Below are 20813 nucleotides of genomic sequence, written 5' to 3'. Positions count from 1 at the left end.
CCATTTCGTAGATTGCCTCTTCATTTTGTTGACTGTTTTACAGAAGCTTTTTAGTTTGATGTGGTTCCACTTGCTTTTTATTTTCTCTTGTTGCTTGTGCTTTTGGTGTCCAGGCTCATGTTTCTGTTGGAGGTATTGTAGAAATGACTGTTGGGTAGAATGCTGAATCTAAATAACTTGGAACTCTGATTAACCTTACATCCCAATTTAGACTATTTATTGTATCATTCAAATTAGCTCAGTCTCTATTCAGCCTCTGCTAACTGTCTTCATTGCTTTTTTAAAAATAATTTTTCACTGTGGCAAAATACATATAAAAATTTCCATTTTGTACATGAATGTTTATATCAGCACTATTCACAGTAACCCAAAGGTATAAACAACTCCAATGTCTATTGGCAGATGAATGGATAAGCTTAATGTGTATCCATGCAGTGGAAGATTATTCAGCCCTAAAGGGATGAAATGTTCATACCTGCCCTGACATGGATGAATCTTGAAGATATAGTATGCTCAGTGAAGTCAGTCAGACACAAAAGGCCACATATTGTGATTCCACTTATATGAAATATGTTTATTACTTTTTTTCATCTCTGTAAACAAACCCTCTGCAATATTTTTCACATAGTTCTTTTTATTTACATTGATTTACTTTTTTTAGAGATATAAAATTTCACTGTAATTTCTTCCTAAGTAATGAAATCTATGAAACAGTGGGTTTGATATATTGGTTCCATATAAGAATATACATTAATTAAAACAAATTTAATTCTAAAAATAAAGCTAGCCCATGTACTATCTAAATGTACCCATCAGTATACCACCTGAATCACACCGATGACATCTAGGAAAACAACCTTTTGGTTTCTCTTGGCCGTCAATTCCTTCTTGAATTTGATCCACATGGCTCCTTTCCCTAGATTTAAGTTGTCTAATATGGCAGCCACTAGCCATGTGACTATTTAGATCTAAATTAATTAGAATGAAATAAGATTTAAAATTCAGTTCCTCAGTCATACTGTTCATATTTCAAGTGCGATAGCCACAGGTGACAAGTGGTACCATCTCTGACATCAAAAATATATGACTTTTCCATCCTTGGGGAAAGGTCAGTTGGCCAGTATTTTCTAGAGTTGGCTTTTGTTCTTCTTATAGTAGGGAAGCACCCTATCTCCAGATCCCATGCTTAGGTCAATCTCTCACTCAACATCCGCACTTCTTATCACTTGTTCCTGGCTGACCATTCATCCCCCAGCCAGCTCTCAAACTGACCTACTTTCCCAATGTCACCAGGGAGGGCTTGGTGCCAAACCACAGCGTGGGACCTCCTCTCGCCGCTCCCCTTCCTGCTTGCTGCTCGGCCAGCTCTGGCCTCACTCCATCTTGCCACTCTCTCTCCCTCTTGTGCTATTGATGCGAGGATCTCCTCCCACATAGCACTTTCCAGATTTCCTGAAGGGCCCCGCTCTGCTTCACATTCCATGTTGTTTTGTTATCCAAGTGTAAGAAGACATGGCCCCTCCTTTATCCACGCTTCTCTCTACTGTCTTGTCTGTCTTGCTCTCTCTTTCTGTAGCTTTTCCTTCTTAGTAACTTCTCTTCCTCCTTTTGTCCTTTTACTCTTCTTTCTGTTCTCCCCACAATTACTTCCCTGTAGTTGTAAAATTAACCCTTAACTATTTGGGAAAAAAAGTAGGAGGAAGAGTGATACAAGAAACAAGAAAAACTGTATTCTTTCTATGACTTATACAGAAAGAAAAAAGTTGCCAAGTTCCTGCTTGGTCTAGCCATTCTTCTTTGCTCTTTAGGAGGCAAATACATCATTTTCTTCCCCAACAAGGAAGTAGCCTAGCAGTTATGGGCGAAGATAGGAATTTCAGGGCAGTGGCTGGGATTGCAAAGCTGAGTCTTCTGGGGGACACATTTCCACACCAGAAATCCGTGGCAGGATGTGAGACATTATTATTGCTGAATTTACACAGGGCTGTCAAGTTTCATTATGAGACTGGGCAGCATTTAGACTGCTATTTAGGCCAGGACATATTTAACTCTGTCCTGATGGTTCTGAGGTGTCATCCAGCACAACGGGACATTCTTCATGCTGCTGAGGACTCCAGCACTGGCCAGATGAAAATCTGCTCCTGTTCATTCAGCAAATGGTCATTGATCCCCTACCATATGCTGGACGCTGTGCTCAGGGTGTGGGGTATACAGCAAAAATCAGACATGGTCTCTCTGTTCCCCCGGAGTTTAGCCTCCCGCAAAGGACATTGTATGTGTGCGTGTGTGTGTACATGTGTGTGAAAAACTATAATAACAAGGTGGAAAGGGAGATGCAGAGAATGTGATGAGAATTCTCAGGATGGAGTGGAGGCTGGAATCTCAGTGAACCTTTTGGGAAGAGGTAAACTCAGTTTTAGATGGTCTGAACATGTGAATATTTAGGGTATAAAAATCTTTGTATTAGGTGAGACTTTTGTGATTTTAAGTGATAGAAAATCAACTCTCATTGACAGCAAAAGCAAAAGAAAAACAAAACCTGAAGGATTTATCCGCCCATTCAACTGGAATGGATGGAGTGTGCTTGTTATCTAGCATATCTAGATCCAGGTTCAAATGATGTTTTCAGATCTCTCTCTCTCTCTCTCTCTCTCTCTCTCTCTATCTATCTCTTTTGTGTTTCTGTCTGTTATGGTTCACTGTTTCCCAACATGAGATGGGGAAGAACATCATCTAGGTGTGGATTCACATACTTTTATTACCACATCTCCTTCAGTCAAGAGAGATAATTATCCTCTCTAGCTGCAACTAGTCCCAGAGAAGGAATCTGATTGGATGAGGTTGAGTCAAGTATCCACCCCTGAACCAATCATCATGGTCAGAGATACTCCTCTTGGCTGGGTAGGGGAAGATATAAGGAAATGGAAGTAGCCAGAAACAACAAGGTATTACTGCTTTCCCAATGGAAGGAAGTGTAGGAGCAGAAGCCAAGAAGTGGGAAATCACAAGGACATCATGAGTTGTTTGGGTTTGCTCCAATGCAGGATATGTAAAGAACAGTTTTAGGAAGTAAGGTTGGAAGTTAAATTTGGCTAAGGAGCATGAATTTTATTTCTGGACAATAGGGAACCATTTTAGGCTTTTGAGCAGAGTTTTACATAATCAGGACCAAAGCTTAGGAACATTTATCTGGCAGGTAGACTTATTTTGAGTGTGGGGATGAGAACACAGGGAATCTGGGGGCCAGGTAAGATGTTATAAAGGTCTGGCTTGGAGCAGAGTGAGTACTGCTTTGGGTGTTCTGGTGGTAAGCAACAGAAGTGAACTCTGACTCCCTTAATTTAATCAATAGTAGGCAATAAAGAAGGAATAATAGAAAACATGTTGGGGCTTGACTGGGATATCTTAACAAATCAAAGTAAAAGTTGAGCTAGAATTTGTTCAAATACATATTCTGGCCCTCTGTCCCTTTCGGCGCCCTCGGGAACCCCAATTAAACGTAGGTTTTTCTTTCTCAGGCTGTCGTTTATTTCCCTTAATCTATCTTCATGGTCTTTTAATTGTTTGTCTCTTTTTTCCTCAGTTTCCCTCTTTGCTATCAACTTGTCTTCTATGTCACTCACTCGTTCTTCCACCTCGTTAACCCTCGTCGTTAGGACTTCTAGTTTGGGTTATACTGTATGTTAGTAAATTGAACACCAATAAAAAATAAATTAAAAAAAAAAAAAACAAAGTAAAAGTTGAGCGGCCCAGCTTTGGAAAGGTCAGAAGGTGAGGCACAGTCATTGATGGAGGAAAGTTACTATTGTCCTAAGTCTGATGAATAATTCCCAGTCTCTCTCTTACCTGTCAGTCTTCAAGTTCTTAGGAGAGAGAGTGTGGTGGATCCAGCTTGGGAAGGGGCACCCCCTTCTCCCACCAGACCTATTTTTTATATCTGAAGGACGTATAAACATTCAGGTTTATATAGAGGAGGCCTTTCCCAAAGAAGAGGACTTATTGCATACCAATAAGCCACCATAGGAGAAGAGCCCGGGTTTTGCTAGGGGAAGGAACATGAAAATTCTTAAGTTTGAAACTAGAACAGAGTTCAAATGAATGGTCCACAGATGTGTTTTATTTCACTTAAAATACTGTTTTTAAACGAATTTGGTTACCTCTAGCTGGGATTTTCACTGCTCTCAATAGATAATCTTGTACCTGGCCCATTTTACTCATGGATTTTTACCTGCCCTATCCTAGAAAGCATGAGGGTTTGTGTTTCCTTCTGAGAACTCAACTTGTTGTTTGTCCTGGGGAAAAAAAAAAAGTAGAAATGGGATAATGGAAGACTAACCAGTATTCTGACAATTAGATCTTCCACTAATACTGCTATGGCATCAGGGACATCAGCTACAAATATATTAACACTTGTTGTAATTATTTATGTTGGTATAATTACTTCCTGATAATGATTATTTGTTTTTCCCTAAACTCTAAGTGACTTTGGTGAAAGAACCACAAGTTTTTTACTTATCATCTTATCTCCTGCATGTTGCTGGCATATAGTAGGTACTTAACCAATCAACCAATAGTAGGTACTCAAGCAATATTTATTTGAACTGATGGTTCAACAAATGTGTTGGCTAAGAAAATGGATTTGAAGCATTTCAATAGGTGTGCTTTTGAGATATTGCTCTGAATTCATGGTCTGTAACTTATGGTCCAAGTTTTAACACTGAATGTGCCATGCCCCAGGAAACCCCTCTGTGCTGGGAAAAGTGAGATAATTGTTCACATTACTTATGGAAGTCAGTCAAGAAATGTGTTCATGTTAGGCCCTCATTGCACTCTTCATAGTCCTGCCCTGAAAGTTCTCAGTTACACTGTGTGGGTGCTATGCTCTGCATGTTTGTGTCCTCCCAAAAATCATATGTCAAAACCCTAATCCCTAATGTGATGTGATTCAGAGGTGAGTTGGAGGGGAAGTCTTAGAGTCATACCTCTCCTGATGGAATAAGTGATCTTAGAAGAAGAGACAGAGAGACCAGAGTATGCTGTCCCTCACTGACACATGAGGACATGATGAGAAGATGGCCATTCATAAACAGGAAGCAGGCTTTCACCAGATTCCAAATCTACCAGGGTTCCATCTTGGATTTCCAGCCTTCAGAGCTGTGAGAAACAAAGTCTCATCGTTTAAGCCACTCAATTTATGGTAGTTTGTTATAGCAGGAACAGCAGGCTAAGACAGTGGTGTTACCCCCCATCTGACATGGGACTGAGCTGAATCTCAAAGGCCTTGCTTGTGGGGACAGTGCCAGTAATGGTAGATTTAAAACTCAACCCCAGTTCATCTCCTACACCTGCTCTTCTGTCTTCTACCTGACAATGTTCTAAGAGTTCAGAGTCCTGGGTTATGAACTCTTGTCTTCAATAAGGTTCTAGTCTAGCATAGGTGGTGAAGTCATGCAGGTTATGATTAACACCAGCCTGGGAATTTCCCTTCACATCACATTCATCAGAGATTTTCTTCTATTTTTCTAGAAGATGGTAGTATAGGGTTGTATTAGCCAGGGTCCTCCAGAGAAACAAAACCAAGAAGCTATAAAGTAAGAGGTTTATTACGATGGACTAATTCACATGAATATGGAGCTGAGGGGTTCCATGATCTGCTGTCTGCAAGCTAGAGGCTCAGGAAAGCCAGTGGTGTGGTTTGTGGTGCCAGTTCATCTCCAAATGTCTGAGAAGCAGGCATGTAGATCCATGAAGGCAGGTGAAAATGCACGTCCAAGCTCAAGCAAAGACAACAGATTCCCCATCCTCTGCTTTTTTATTCAATTCACACTCTCTCGATGGATTGGATGATGCCCACCACACTGGTGAGGGCAGTCTTATTTATTTACTCTACCAACTTGAATGCTAACCTCTTCCAGAGACATCCTTACTGCCACATTCAAAAGTATTGTTTTACGTGCTCTCTGGGCATCCCTTAGCCCAGTCACATAAAATTAACCCTCACAAAGATCTTCTGAAATAGATGTCTTTAAAAAAGTCATTCCAAGTGGTTGGGATGACACATAAATAATGGAGGTCCTCAAAGAGGGGAGCATACTACTTGATACAGCTGAGAGCTGAGAGAGGGTGTATCTGATTTGGAGGTGTCAGGGAAGACTTTGTCGAGGAGATGTTATTTGAGTTGGTCTTGAAGGGTGGCCAGTATACATGGTCGGGGGGGGGGGGTAGATGAGAAGGAATTATAGCCACCGAATATTGTGTGGACAAAGACATATGGCCTGGCTTATTGTCACCATTCAGTCCTGGATTTGGTGTTAAGTGGGGAAAACGTGATCCTGGGGTGAAGATTAATACACTGCTTTGTGAATAAAGTCAATAACTATTGAGTATGCTGTGCCCGACAGCATGGCGCTAGATAAACATGAATGACTGAAGCCAAGACCTGCTCTCTGCTTTTGTTGAGACCAAATGTATGAGTGTGAATTTTTTAGGGAACAGTCAGGGTTGATGTATTGCTAAGGGCTATAACAGGAGGTGTGGATTAAAATGAACTAAGGGGGGATCCCTGGGTGACTCAGTGATTTGACGCCTGCCTTTGGCCCAGGGCGCGATCCTGGAGTCCTGGGATTGAGTCCCGCGTCAGGCTCCCGGCATGGAGCCTGCTTCTCCCTCCTCCTGTGTCTCTGCCTCTTTGTCTCTCTCTGTGTCTATCATAAATAAAAATAAATAAATCTTTTTAAAAAATGAACTAAGGAAGGAAAGATTATCAGGAAAGACCAATGGGAGAAATAGAGCTTGATACTTAGCTTTACCCTGCCCCAGGAAGTCTTGTGTTTAGTTTAAAGATAGTGGAGGGGAAAGACATTTTGAGCAAGAGGAACAGCATATACTGCAAGAGGGGAGTAGGCCCAAATGCATTGTGTACTGGGAGGGGAATCAGGAGAGAGGATCAAATACTGTGAAGCTAGGAAGGAAACAAAGAAATATATAGTACTATGCCCATTCTTTTGAGAGAAGGTTAACTGAGATGCAGAGAGGCCAACTAGGAACTGGTGAAGCTTAATTCAAAGGATTTGGACTCTATTTTGGTTCAGATAGTCACTATACCACCTAAACCAGTCAGGATCAATTTTGTTTTCAAGTGACAGAAAGCCCAAAACATAAAAGTGGCTTCAATGGGATAGGCATTGAATGAATTGCCTCTCTTGTAAATGAAGTCCAGAGGTATCCCTAGCACATTTCCTTCCCCAAGGAACATCTCTCCCTCTCATCCCAATACTTGTAGGCATCGAAACTATCAGCCTATTTATTCAACCCATAGCCCTGGCCGTACGACTAACAGCCAACATCACTGCAGGCCACCTATTAATTCACCTTATTGAGGAGCTACTCACACCTTAATAAATATTAGCACTACCACAACTCTTATTACCTTTATTATTTTAATCCTATTAACCATTCTTGAATTCACTGTAGTCTTAATTCAAGCCTACATCTTCACCCTACTAGTAAGTTTATATCTACATGATAACACCTAATGACCCACCAAACTCGTGCATATCATATAGTTAATCCAAGTCCATGAGCACTGACAGGAGCTCTCTCAGCCCTTCTTATAACATCATAAACCTAATCATATGATTTCACTTCAACTCAATAACCCGACTAGCACTAGGACTAACAATCAACACGCTAACTATATATCAATGATGACGAGATGTCATCCAAAAAAATACATTTCAAGGACATCATACTCCCATTGTCCAAAGAGGACTGTGTTACAGAATTTTATTTATTGTATCAGAAGCATTCTTCTTTGTAGGATTCTTCTGATTTTTTTACCACTCCAGTTTAGCTCCAACCCCTGAACTCAGGGGTTGTGGGCCACTTATAGGCATTATCCCCAGGACTTGCCTGGTGTTGCATTATGTCAGGGACCCAGGCTTCTCTGCCTTGTGGCTTTGCCATGGCTAACCAGTGGCTTCCACCTCACAGTCCAAACTGGCTGCTAGTGCTCCTGCCATCATGTCTGCATTGCAACCAGCAGGAAGGAAGAAGGAGCAAAGAAGGATTCATTCCCTCCGTATACGTTTTAAATATCATGCTTTCCTCCTTGCCTTTGGCCAGAACATAACCACATGATCATGCTTAGCTACATGGAGGGCTAGAAAATGTAAACTTTATTATAGAAGACTATGTGCACAGCTAAAAATGGGGGTTTCTGATTACTAAAGTGGGAGAGAAGCAAGGATATTTTTTTTGAGAAGCAGGGATATTGAAGAACAACCAGAAAGTCTGACACCCTGCGTGGCCTTTGGCACCATCATAGAATCCTCCGAGCCTCTGTTCTTTCTCAGTAAAATGGAATAATGCACATTTAGTTCTTCAGGTAAAAATTCAGGTAGCATATGGAAAGTATCTGGTCTAGCATTTAATACCTATTCGGTGCTAAATATGTTTTCATCCCCCCCCCCCACTTTTAAAGGTCATTGTTATTACATATCCGGGGAGGTAGAACAAGAGCTTCTGCTGAATTGAAGACCAGGGTCTTCGTGTGCTACAGTGTGGAGGAACAGTTTCTTAAGTGTTTTCTGGCTTGTTGGTTTAATTGATTGATATGAGTGGTAGAATTTTTTTCCCAATAATAATTTATAAGGAAGTGCAGTGTATGGGTGATTCAGGCAGAGGTGGGAATCCTAGAAGCCCACTGGCTTCCCCCACCCCCAGTCTTTCTCCTCTGTCTTTGAGTTCCCTCATCCATCGGATCCCCAGGTAGACGCCCACTGGACAGACAGATAAAGTAGGGCTCATTGTCAGAGAGTGAGAAAATAGGACAGAACCCAGACCTTTCGTTCCCTCAGTAGGCAGGTAATGAGCATCTGCTTTATGCCAGGAACAGTTCCCAGTTCTGGAATGGGGTGCAGCTGAGAACAAGAGACAAATGCCTTGCCCTTATGGGGCCTATATTCCAGAGTTGGGGGTATCCAGAAATTCTTGGGTAAAATCGCACTTTGAATTGATTCGCATCATCTCATTCTACATATTACGTTTGGGGGTTGGGGGTGGTGAGGAGGCAACTCCCATGTATACTGCCTGTTTGAGATCCTGAATAGTGTGACTGCATAGACACAGGTGATCGAATGAGCTCATGGAAACTGCTTGTCACATTACCTGTTGTTTATTTCCTTTGGTTATCTTGGAATAGATGTTTGTGACATGAGATGGCTCCATTAACCCTGTGCCAGCCAGTTCCAAATGGTTAGGCGAGGCAGAGCCATTAGAAGTTAATGGTGATATATTTGGTGCTATGTCGGTGGTGGTGTATGATACTATTCAGGGGCAGCCCCGGGTGGCTCAGTGATTTAGCACTGCCTTCAGCCCAGGGCCTGATTCTGGAGGCCAGGGTTTGAGTCCCACATTGGGCTCCCTACATGGAGCCTGCTTCTCCCTCTGCCTGTGTCTCTGCCCACCCCCCCCCCCCGTGTGTGTGTGTCTGTCTCATGAATAAATAAATAAAATCTTAAAAAAAAAATACTATTCAGGATTTCAGAAACTTCCAGAACCCCACCAGGTTCGTGAGAGAAGTACACATATAAGGAACAAAAGCACATGTGGGATTCTGAGAACCACTCTATTAGTGGACGCTTGGGCTTCCAAAAACTCCTGATAAAGTATAATTAGGGCATGCCTCTTAGATCCTACTCTCTATTTCCTGCTCCCAGTGTAATCCTTGGCAAGATGATTCAAGTATGCTGTCTGGCGATGAGGACAGAGGGAATGGTCATATTCACAGAAAAAGCTTTGCCCTCACTTACTACCAGTTTTAGACTTAGAGGTTGTGTTACAAAAGACAGCATGTGGGACATGTCCCCAAAAAGCCACCTTTGGTTCCGACGTGCTCACCAAAGAGAGATGGGGAGCCCGGGTGGTGTGAAGGGAAGGCTGGCAGCTGGGTCACTGTCCTTGCCCCATAACCTGGCCCAGGGGTACTGTGGCCGCTGAGCCATTGGACTAGCTTCTCCTCTTTCCTGAGGTGTAAGGGCCCACGGGAGCACATCACTTCCCTTGGACAACTGGGATTAGCAACCAAAATAGTCCTCCAGCATCTAAAAGATGAAAGCTGTTTAATCTCAAATTTTCAGAGGAAAAAAGATAAATTTGTGAAACTGTGACAACTCCTATTACCCCTGCCACCATCACTTATTACGTGCCAAACACTCTGCTGCCCATGGCACTCATGTTACCCCGATACATTCCATCTAAGTTTACCTCTATAATTACACAGTGGCGTGGCTATTACAACCTTGTTCTTACAAAGGAGGAGACAGATGCTCTGAGAATTTAGGATACTTACCTGTGATTGAAAGCAACAGCAGAGCATTCTAACCCAGGCTGATTCCAGACTAAACAGTTGCCTCGCAGACTCACCCTGGTCAGGCTGTTGCATAGGACATAAGCCTTAAATGCACAAGGTCTTGGATGCCTGTGTCTGCCATTCATTCATTTCTTTATGCCTGCTTTTCAGTTCGTGCTGCAAACCATACTTCTCTAGGTGTCTTAGAAAAGCAGTGATCAAGACAAAGATCCCTGCCTTTATGGAACTTACCATCTCCTGTTCTAATTCTTAAAAATTCAGTATTGCTCAGTCAAGGCAAGTGACATTATTATTTTTGTAAAGGGCCACAATAGAATTTGAGTTGAAAAAGTAAATACTTCCCTCTTTTTTTTTTTTAAATCCAGATTTTTTTTTCCTCCTTGTTTTTCTAAGCCCGTTCTAGATGCTACTGGCCTAGAATATATGGTGATCTGTGTGTTGGAGTGATTACATTTCTTTCTGTCCTGACAATTAAGTTGTAGCTCTGCCGTCATGCCTTTGGTATTTGTTCAGGGAAAGTGGGAAAGCATCGATGAGCCTGGAAATCGAGCACCAGGGCAAAGAGGGAAATACGGTCATCTGGAGGCTTACTGGAAAGAAGTGGTGCACACGTGTGTGCAGGGAAGGGCCAGTGCATGGGTGGGAGCTGGTGAAAGCTCCCTGCGTCTGGCCTGTAATGGAGAAAGGGTTAATGGAAGATGGGGGAGCCCTCAGACGCTGCATCAGAGTTGATGGGATTCCAAACCACACACTGCGAGGATGCTGCAGAGAGCAAAAAACATTTGCAAAGGATGGGAGTGTCCTGAGGAGTGAAAAGAGGTTCCAGAGAACAGTGACTCTGTTTTCAGAAACATGTAAATTACATGACAGACGAAGAAGGGTGACACCCAAAGCAGTTCCAGGAGGCACTTCAGGCAGCGCGTGACTTGGGGAAAATAACAAAAAACAAAACCCGGGGGGAATGTAGGAAATGGCAAAGCAGATGGGAAATTAACCAAAAATTGAGAAACACTAAGTGGGTTACAGTGGCATTTGTGAGACAGTAAGAGAATTAGAGTCTGAAGGGAAATAGTGAATAATAAATATGTCTCGAGAACATTTCAAATAATCAGATTTTGGAAGTTAAGGGAGACTTATGACCGTAAAGGCAAAAGAGAGAAAATAGAAATCAGAGGGAATGAGACATTTTAAGTGAGAGTTCAAGGCACTTCGGCAGCCTGTATATGGTTGACTTTTGATGGGAGGACAGAGGGACCCTGGAAAGGAGCGCATGAGTAGCCACAATAAGCATGGCCTTAAAAAGACCAGGTTGCATCTGGGATGGGGTATTAGAAAATATGACAGGCTGGAAAAGTAGTAAAGAAACAACAACAAAAATGCTAGGAAATGCCTGTAAATCTTAGCTACTGTTTATTAGGTGACAGCCATAAACCAGGCATGGTGCCAGGCATTTTTAGTGTACCATCCCTCGTGCTACCCCTAAACCCGGGAGTTAGGTAACAGTTAGCTGAAACCACATGAGACTGTCTTGGTTACTTCATACGGTTTAACCTGATCCATTTTTTAAAAGGAAAGAAATGAAGGCTCAGAGAATTTTGAATATACTGCCCAAAGTGACACAGACGGGAGCATGGAGCCAGGCTTTGATCCCTGTTCTGTTTTCCACGGCGTGGAAATTGCAATTCATTCTTTTATTCATCAGCACCAGCTGTGTGCCAGGCACTCTCTTTGACACTGGAAATATGATACTAAACATGGAAGAGGTCCCTGCCTTCATGATGCGTACTGTCTACTGGTTAAAAAAAAAAAAAAAAAAAAAAAAAAAACCCAAGCCAACGACAGTCAAGAGCAGCTGTCCAACAGGAGTAGAATGCAAGCCTCTTGTCATCTTAAACTTTCTGGCATCACATTAAACAAATAAAAAGAAATAGATGAAATTAATTTTAATAATATGTCTTATTTCACCCAAGATGTCTAAAATATTTCAACGTGAAGTCAATATAAAATGATTTATGAGATTTTTTACGTGATTTTTTTTTTATATGGAGTCTCCAAATCTAGTGTGTATTATGCCCAGGTGACACATCTCCATTCAGACTAACCAGGTGCTCAATAGCCACATGTAGTTGGCGGCTGCTAGATTAGATTAGACAGTACAGGTCTGGAGAGAACTTGATAATTTAGGCCTAATTTCTTTTGCAGTCATAATTTAGGAAAAATGGCCCGTTCTTCAGTGTTATTTCTGATCCCCTCACATCAGCCATTCACGGGGCACAGAATACAAATAATAGACAAGTGTTTCTTTCACCTGAACTTAGCTTCATACACCTAAGTAGATACCAAAGGAGTCTTGTACGTGTGTATGTCATGTAGTTTACATATTTTCTAGTTTAACGTGATGTACGTCATTGACAATTAAAAAAAAAAAAACAACTACGTGGCTTTACTATCAATGGTTGATAATAACACAGGAGAAAATCCTCTGCAAACCCCTGGAGCCTCCATCCTGCCACATTTTGCCAGCATGCTTTCCTGTATTTATTGCTCCTAATGGAAATATTGAAGATGTAATTTGAAGCTTAGCAGCCACCAGAATTTCTAATATTTCATCTGGTCACTAAAAGTTTATAATCCATTTTTGAGAGATAAACAAAACAGTGATAAGATTTTACTGTTTAATACAAGTACCCAGCAGGTGTTAATGGGGACCAAGCAATGGGGTGTGTAATGGGATTTCCCTAGGTAAAGAATTTTGCTCTGGAGCTAGTTTAAATGGGAGGAATGTCTGAGAAAATATGGATTGTCATTCCTAGAAATTGGATGGGGGAATTAAGGTAATAGGTGCTTGCATCCTGACAACTTCACAATGAAATTACTGTTCAGCAAAAAATTCTGTTAGAGCCCCCCCCCCCCCCAAATACACACAAGGGGCTGAAGACTGTCACTAAAAAAAACAAGAAAGGAGAAACAAAAAATAATATTAATGTGGAGTATACAGACCTATCGGTCCAGGATATTGAATCTTAAAGGAACACAGACAATGAAGGAGCACATCCATATAGTGGTTTCCATACTATCTGAAGAGGAGTGATCACATCTAAATAGTCACCTTGCTCATTCCATCTGATTTCACCACAAGATGGGATTGAGTAGAGAAAGTAAAGATGGGGAATTAAAGAAAGGGAGGTTTGAGTAAATTCAACTGGCAAATCAAAAGATCTGGATGCCCAGTGGTACATGCTAGCTCCTTGATTAAAAAGATGACTGTGATGTTCAGGTCACACGACATGTAACCCTGCAGATGGCTCTTGCCAGGGCCACATGTCTATGTCAAAACCAAAGCATTTGCTCTCTGGTCTGCCTTTTCCAAAAAGATAACAAACTGGGTGTTTTTGAACCTTTTGAGAATTGACTGACAATTTGAGTTCATCCGCCTTTGGGTCATTGGGTAGATCCAACCTGAACTCAATCCATCCCAAAGTGTTGGACAGATCAAAACCTGGCTTGATAGCTAACTTGATTCAACAACAACAAGAATAATAAATTAAAAACCTCAGCAAATTGGCTGACCTAACTCCGAGTTTGGGGTAGCAGATACAGAGACTTGATCACTGATTGCCTATGAGCTCACGTAAAGACTACTTGCTTTGTCTGCAGTGTTTATGTTGAGATTCCGTGAACAGTATTCCATCCTCTTCCATTGTTCTATGCCTTTGGCGTTTCGGTTTCCTCCCTGCAGTGCCTCACCACCCCTTATCCCTGGCCATTCACCCGGCCAGCCCATGCTCTTCCACTTTGTTTCCTTTTGCCAGCTCTGCCTCTGCAATAGAATTGGCCACTCTATTCTTTTTTTTTTTTTTAAAGTTGATGAAGCATTTTTTTTTAATTTTTATTTATTTATGATAGGCACACAGTGAGAGAGAGAGAGGCAGAGACACAGGCAGAGGGAGAAGCAGGCTCCATGCACTGGGAGCCTGACATGGGATTTGATCCTGGGTCTCCAGGATCGCGCCCTGGGCCAAAGGCAGGCGCTAAACTGCTGCGCCACCCAGGGATCCCTGGCCACTCTATTCTTAATGCTCTTCACCAGCCTACTTAATACATATCTCTACTTTTACACCTACTGTTTTTTTTAATATTTTATTTATCTCTTCTTGAGAGACACAGAGAGAGAGGCAGAGACATAGGCAGAGGGAAAAGCAGGCTTCACGCAGGAAGCCTGATGTGGGACTCGATCCTAGGACTCTGGGATCATGCCCTGAGTCAAAGGCAGACACTCAACCATTGAGCTACCCAGGTGTCCCTACACCTACTATTCTGTACTGCAGTTATTGATTGCAGAAATATATTTGTTTATTTTTGTATCATTTTTCCTACCACAGTTCTTTGCACAGGTCATGACACATAGTAGGTGTATGCAAGTATTTCTATTGGATGGATAGATGGATGAACATATTGATGGATGGATGGATAGATTGATGGATTGGCAGATGGATGGATAGATGGACATAGGGACAAGATGGATGGGCTCTTGGTTGTAGACGTGGATGGTTGGCACTTCTGGTGATCTATCAACACACTCAACCACCAGACATGAACTCCAGCCTTACAGTGTACCAGACAATGTAACAAGCCTAAAAATAATCATGGGGAACAAAACAAAAAGTCAACTGGGAAAATATCAATAGCCTAATTTAGCCCCCCCCCCATTAATGAAAGGTTAGCAACCATAAACATAAATGTTGGAAGTTGTCCTCTGATGCAGAGATAGAAGCGTTTTTACTTCTGCCTCTCTTGTCAGCAAATCTATGCATCACTCCTTTATTTAAAATCTTTCATGGATCCCTCTGACCTTCTGAACAAAATCCAAACCCTTTAGGATGGCATCCAAGGTCCTTTAGGATCTGGCTTCAGGAATCCTCTCCAGACAAATCCCACTGCGCCTCAGCTTACTAAAGCTATTCCCTGCTTTGCCCAGCATGTGTCATGCTGCCGACCTTTGCTGACTCTTCTTTACTCAAGGTGATTCCTTTGCTCAGAGTTCTTTTCTCCTCCTCCTTCATCTTTTTTCTTTTTTAAAGATTTTACTTTTATTTATTCATGAAAGACAGAGAGAGAGGCAGAGACACAGGCAGAGGGAGAAGCAGACTCCCTGTGGGGAGCCCAATGTGGGACTCGATTCCAGGACCCCTGGATCACACTCTGAGCCAAACGCAGATGCCCAACCACTGAGCCACCCAGGTGCCCCATCTTCTTTTTTTTTTTTAAGTAGGCTTCATGCTCAGCCCTGAGCCCAGTGGAGGGCTTGAGCTCATGACCCTGAAATCAAGACCTGAGCTTAGACCAAGAGTTGGACCCTTAGCTGACTGAGTCACCCACGTGCCCATCTCCCACCTCTTCTTAATACTTTCATTTTTCAAGATTCCCCAGGAAGCCCCCCCACCCCAAATCCCTTAGGTTGAGTGAGGGGCCTTCTCTGCACTCACTTCTTCCACTTACTGTGTATCTCTGCACCAGCAGCATTCTGTGTGCTGTCATTGTTTATATGCCTGTGTCACTGAGTGATGAAGATGTGGGTAGGAGGGCGGACAGGCACTGGGGTTTTTATTTCTGTATCTATAGGACTCCCCATAGGGCCTGACACATAATAGACATGCAGCAAATAGTTGTTGAATCAACAAAATATCCTCCTAGGAAATGATCACAGATACCGCACATGTACCAAATAGAAGAGTGATTACTCTCTGCTCCTAGAATTGCAGTGGGTTTTTTTTTTTTTTTTCTGTTTCTTAAACAAACACTTTGCAGAAAACCTGGAGAAAACAAAGATACACAAAAGAGAATAAAAGGTACCTTAATCCTTTTATGCGTAGCAAACCCTATTTTTATCCTCTTCTGCTTGTTTAACATCAGTGAGCATTTTCTCCTCGCCATTAACTTGTCATCAAAGACATGATTTTTAAAAACTCAAATAGTTCATTGAATGGATACGCATTATTTGTTCTTTGCCTTTTTCCCTGATTTCTTTAACTTCTCCTGGGAGACCTGACTCTCCATCCACAAGACACAGCCTGCACTCTGGCAGTCCAGGGGCACACAGTGACCGGTTAGGTCCATATCTCCTTTTTGAAATTGTTTATAGTCTATTTCTCCTCCTTAATATTTTACTTCTTCAGCTGCTTTTGGTGTTAAAGGAGCACAAAGCAAGAAAATGCCACGGTTTTGAGATACCCTGTCTCTCTGGGGGATCTCCGAATATTTCAATGCACCGTACTGCATTAATTGAGTACCTGTTAAGTGGTGTATTCCCTTGGAAGTCTCCAACAATATCACCTTTTTCTCAAGCTACAAGGAGATGTGGACTCCCGGGGATCCTCCCTCCCAAATCCTGGGAAGCGAGCTATGCCTTACCTCCCTCCCCATCTGCGTCCAGCCCGCCTCCAGGCAAGGTGGCTTGGAGGAGTGGTGGAGGCAAGAATACCATAAGGCAGGTAAATGTCATGTGCACTGATGTACTAGGCCGATGGTTGACCTTGCGGATGTTATATAAGACAGATGCTGAGGCATTGTCCTTGTTGCTTCTCTCTCCCCAACCTTCACATCACTACATACCTGCTAAATATTCTCTACTTGGTCCTATTCATGACGACTTGTACTCTTCCCGTCTCCTCCTCCTCTTTTGGGGCCACAACAGAGCCAAAACCAACATCAGCTCTGACCTGGATAATAAACATCCCATAACTTACCCCCGCCTGTATCCACGCTGGTCCCCTCCAACCAATTCTCTACACAGCCTTCAGGGCATATTATACAAGAAAAGAAAAGTCTGATTGTATTGCTTCCTTAATTAAAACCTTCAGTGTGCTCCTACCATTTTAAAACAAAGACAAAACTCTTTAACATGGCCTGAGAAGCTTTGCACTATCTCCCCTATTCACTTTCTTAGCCACACAACATCCCACATTCTTCTGTCTCTCTCTGCTTTGGTCTCACTGGCTTGCAGTCAGTCCTTTGTGTGCATTGCCACAGGGCCTTTGCACATGCTGCCTGCTTTGCCTGGAATCTGCTCATGTCTCTTTTTCTAACCCAGCTAATGCTAACTCATCCTTCGGGCGAAGTTGCACTTCCCTGCAGAAGCCTTGCCTGACCCCTCTTTTACTTCCAAATAGCACATCCACCTCATTATTACAACACTTGTCATAGATCTGTAATTAATTAATGCCTGTCCTCTCCTTTAGACTCTAAGCTTCATGAGGAGAGGGATCATATCTGTTTCCTTATTCATCCTCAGCCAAGTTGCTGAGTCCTGGCATGTAGCAAGTGTTTAATAAGCATTAGTGGAATGACTAGTGGCATACCATTTCTTTGAAGTTGCATACCATATGGTTAATGAGCCATCAGCTTCCTTTAGGGAAACTTGTTTAAACTTAACAGAACATGGTTTAAGATCCTCCTGTAGTATCATTTGGACAGAGGTCTATGGATGTGGCAGGACAGAAAGTTTCCATCCCATGTGCTAACTACAGTCAATTGATAACATCTGTGCAGGATGGGAGATTCTGAGGGTGAGCATAGGCCCATGGAAATGAGTGCCTGCCTGGGTACTAATACCCACACAGGTATAGGCCACTTGTCATGAGTGATGATGGCCATGTGAGGCTTCACTTTCTGAGTGTTACACAGATGGTGCCATCCACTCGTCTGACCTCTTTCCTTCTTTCCTAAAATCTTGTCTTTCTCTCTTCCCCTCTCTAGATTTATGGTCAATGTGACATGGGATGGCAAAGACTTGTCCTTCACTGAGGAAGGCTACCAGGTGCACCCCAGGCTGGTAGTGATCGTGCTGAACAAGGACCGAGAATGGGAAAAGGTGAGCATCCTTCTGCATGTATGAAGATGCCGGGGAGGGATGAAAGCATGGGCAACAGAGGTGGCCAACTTACTCCTTTTCCCAATACATTTCCTGCTGAACTGCTCCAGATCCCATCCCATGACCAGAAGCAGATCATTCTTGGAACGAGATAGACCAAATATCGTAAGGTGTAGCTGGAATGCTTTTTCTGGGTAAACTGTGGTAACTGTGTGCTGATCCTCATGCTGGCTTTTCTAATCTCATTAGGAAGGGTCCTTTAAGGACTTAGAATAAATAATTTAAAGACTACAGTTTGGTTCACATTGTTGTAATAGCAAATGTTCACTATATAGCAGTGATCACACCAGTTTGCCTAAACCCCATATTAGGTACCCTATTTACACATTTGGCCATAGAGATGAACCCCTGTATTTTCATTTACATAGTCATTTATTTAAAGTCAAATAATTTCCAGGACATAAGTGTATCACTTCTGTAAATCAAAGGTTGGAGAGGGAGGTTCTGTTGTTTGTGAAGTACACTGTCTAGCTACATGTGTATTAACTATTAAAGATATAAAACAAAAAAAAATAAAAAATATAAAAATATAAAACAAAGCTCTGCAGGAAAAAAATCATCACACGTCCCACCCAAGCCGTGTCCTGAGTCAGACAGGGGAGACGTCACAGGGGATTTACAGATGACCCCACATGAAGGATGACAACATCTGCCCCACTTGCCCTCTCTCCCACCAAATCCCAAGTTAGTCACCACACTATCACATACAGAGCAGAATAAAAGATATCAAAAGGAAGCCTGGGTCACTATCTTGTCTTTTTTGACAAGCAAGGCATGACTTCTAAACTGCTTCAAGCAGCTTGAGATTTCTCTTCACTTTGCACATCAGATGGAGGCTTGAGAGATCCTAGGGGTAGGAAGATGCAGGATGTGGTGTGGGAGCCATACTATAATTAACTAGGATCAGAAGAAAATACTGTGCAAACAGAAGCATTGACTTTGGGGGATCAGTGATAGATTCCTAGAAGGGAAGATGAAGAGAAAGCTTTGGATAAATTTTTGCCCGCTACACCCAACAGCTACAAAAGAAACTTTCCTTCAAGCGTACTTAGAAAAGTCACCAAAGTCGACTGTGTTCTGGAGGGTAAAACAAGTCTCGATGTATTTAAAAGGACTGAAATAATACAGAATGCATTCTTTGACCACATATTGTTAAAATAAGAGTTAATAATAAAAATAAATCCAGAGAATCCCCAGATGTTTGGAAATTAGTTAAAACTTCTCAAAAAAGATTTTACTTATTTATTTATTCATGAGAGACATGGGAGAGAGGCAGAGACAGAGGCAGAGGGAGAAGCAGGCTCCCCATGGGAAGCCCAATGCAGAACTCCATTCCAGGATCATGATTTGAGCCAAAGGCAGACGCTCAACCACTAAGCCACCCAGGTCCCCAAGATAAAACTTCTGAATAGCCCGTGGGTCAAAGAAGAAGTCAAAAGATATTAGCAACTATTTTGAATGAAATGACAATGAAAACACAACATACCAGATTTGAAGAATGAAGTGGAAGATGTACTACAGGGGATGTTTATAGCTTTAAATGCTTATAATTAAATAGGAAAAGTGTAAAGTCAGTAATTTAAACTTCTACATTAAGAAGCTAGAAAAAGAAGAGCAAATTAAACCCAAATGAAATAGAAGGAAGAAAATAATAAACATAAGAGTAAAAATCAAAGTAGAACACAAAATATAGAGAAAATCAACAAAGCCAAAAGATAGTTTCTTTGAAAAGATTAAATTTGTAATTTCTAGCAAGAGTGATCACAGAGAAAGCACAAATACTACTAAAAAATACTAAAGAGTAAGAGGGAATATCACTACAGACATTACAGATACTACAGACAATAAAATGGTAAAAAACATTATGAATAATGTATGCCAACAAATTCTACAATGTAGATAAAATGGGTATAGTTTTTGAAAAAAAAAAAACAACCTAAAAATTTCCAAAAGACCTAAAAATGAAATAGTCTGGAGTCTCTTTCTAAGCTCGCCAAGAAGTTGAATTCATAACTAAAATCTTTCCCATTTCATAAACAAGAAAAACTCCTGACCTAGATGGCCTTGATGTGAATTCCATCAGACATTTTAAAAAGAAATAACACCAATCTACATAGTGTTTCAATATATTAGTAATCATAATCCAGCAATATATTAAAAAATAATACATCATGGATAAATGGTACTTATTTTGGGAACACAAGATTTGTTTAACATTCAAAAAATAAATCAATGTAACTTACCATATTAATATAATAAAGGATAAAATTGTATGGTCATGTCATTAGATGCAGAAAAAGCATTTGACAAAATCCAATATATCCATTCATGATAAAGGAGGAAGAATTCTCAATCTGATAAAGGTTATCTATGAAAACCCTATAACTGACATCTCATATAGTGATGAAATGATGAAAATAAATCCACAAACATGCATTCAATTGCTTTTTGATGAATAATTATGACAATGGGGGAAAGGAAAGAAAATTTAAGATTTTATTTATTTATTCA

General features: G+C 41.5%; 1 protein-coding gene across 3 annotated transcripts in view; it reads left to right on the top strand.

Annotated features, from left to right (window-relative positions):
* GRIN2A (glutamate ionotropic receptor NMDA type subunit 2A) overlaps positions 1-20813 on the top strand; it is a 546601-nt gene that overhangs the window by 411484 nt on the left and 114304 nt on the right. For all 3 annotated transcript variants that reach the window (XR_012035468.1, XM_072835762.1, XM_072835761.1), the window contains exon 5: positions 18128-18242. Coding sequence is in view for 2 of the 3 variants with exons in the window: in XM_072835762.1 (XP_072691863.1) it covers positions 18128-18242 (115 nt within the window). In the remaining variant the exon portion in view is untranslated. The remainder of the gene's footprint in view (positions 1-18127; positions 18243-20813) is intronic.

The sequence above is a fragment of the Canis lupus genome, chromosome 8 (assembly GCF_048164855.1).
Source record: "Canis lupus baileyi chromosome 8, mCanLup2.hap1, whole genome shotgun sequence".
Classification (NCBI taxonomy): Eukaryota; Metazoa; Chordata; class Mammalia; order Carnivora; family Canidae; genus Canis; species Canis lupus.
The sequence above is the reverse complement of the archived record's forward strand: the minus strand, read 5'-3'. Positions and strand labels throughout refer to the sequence as shown.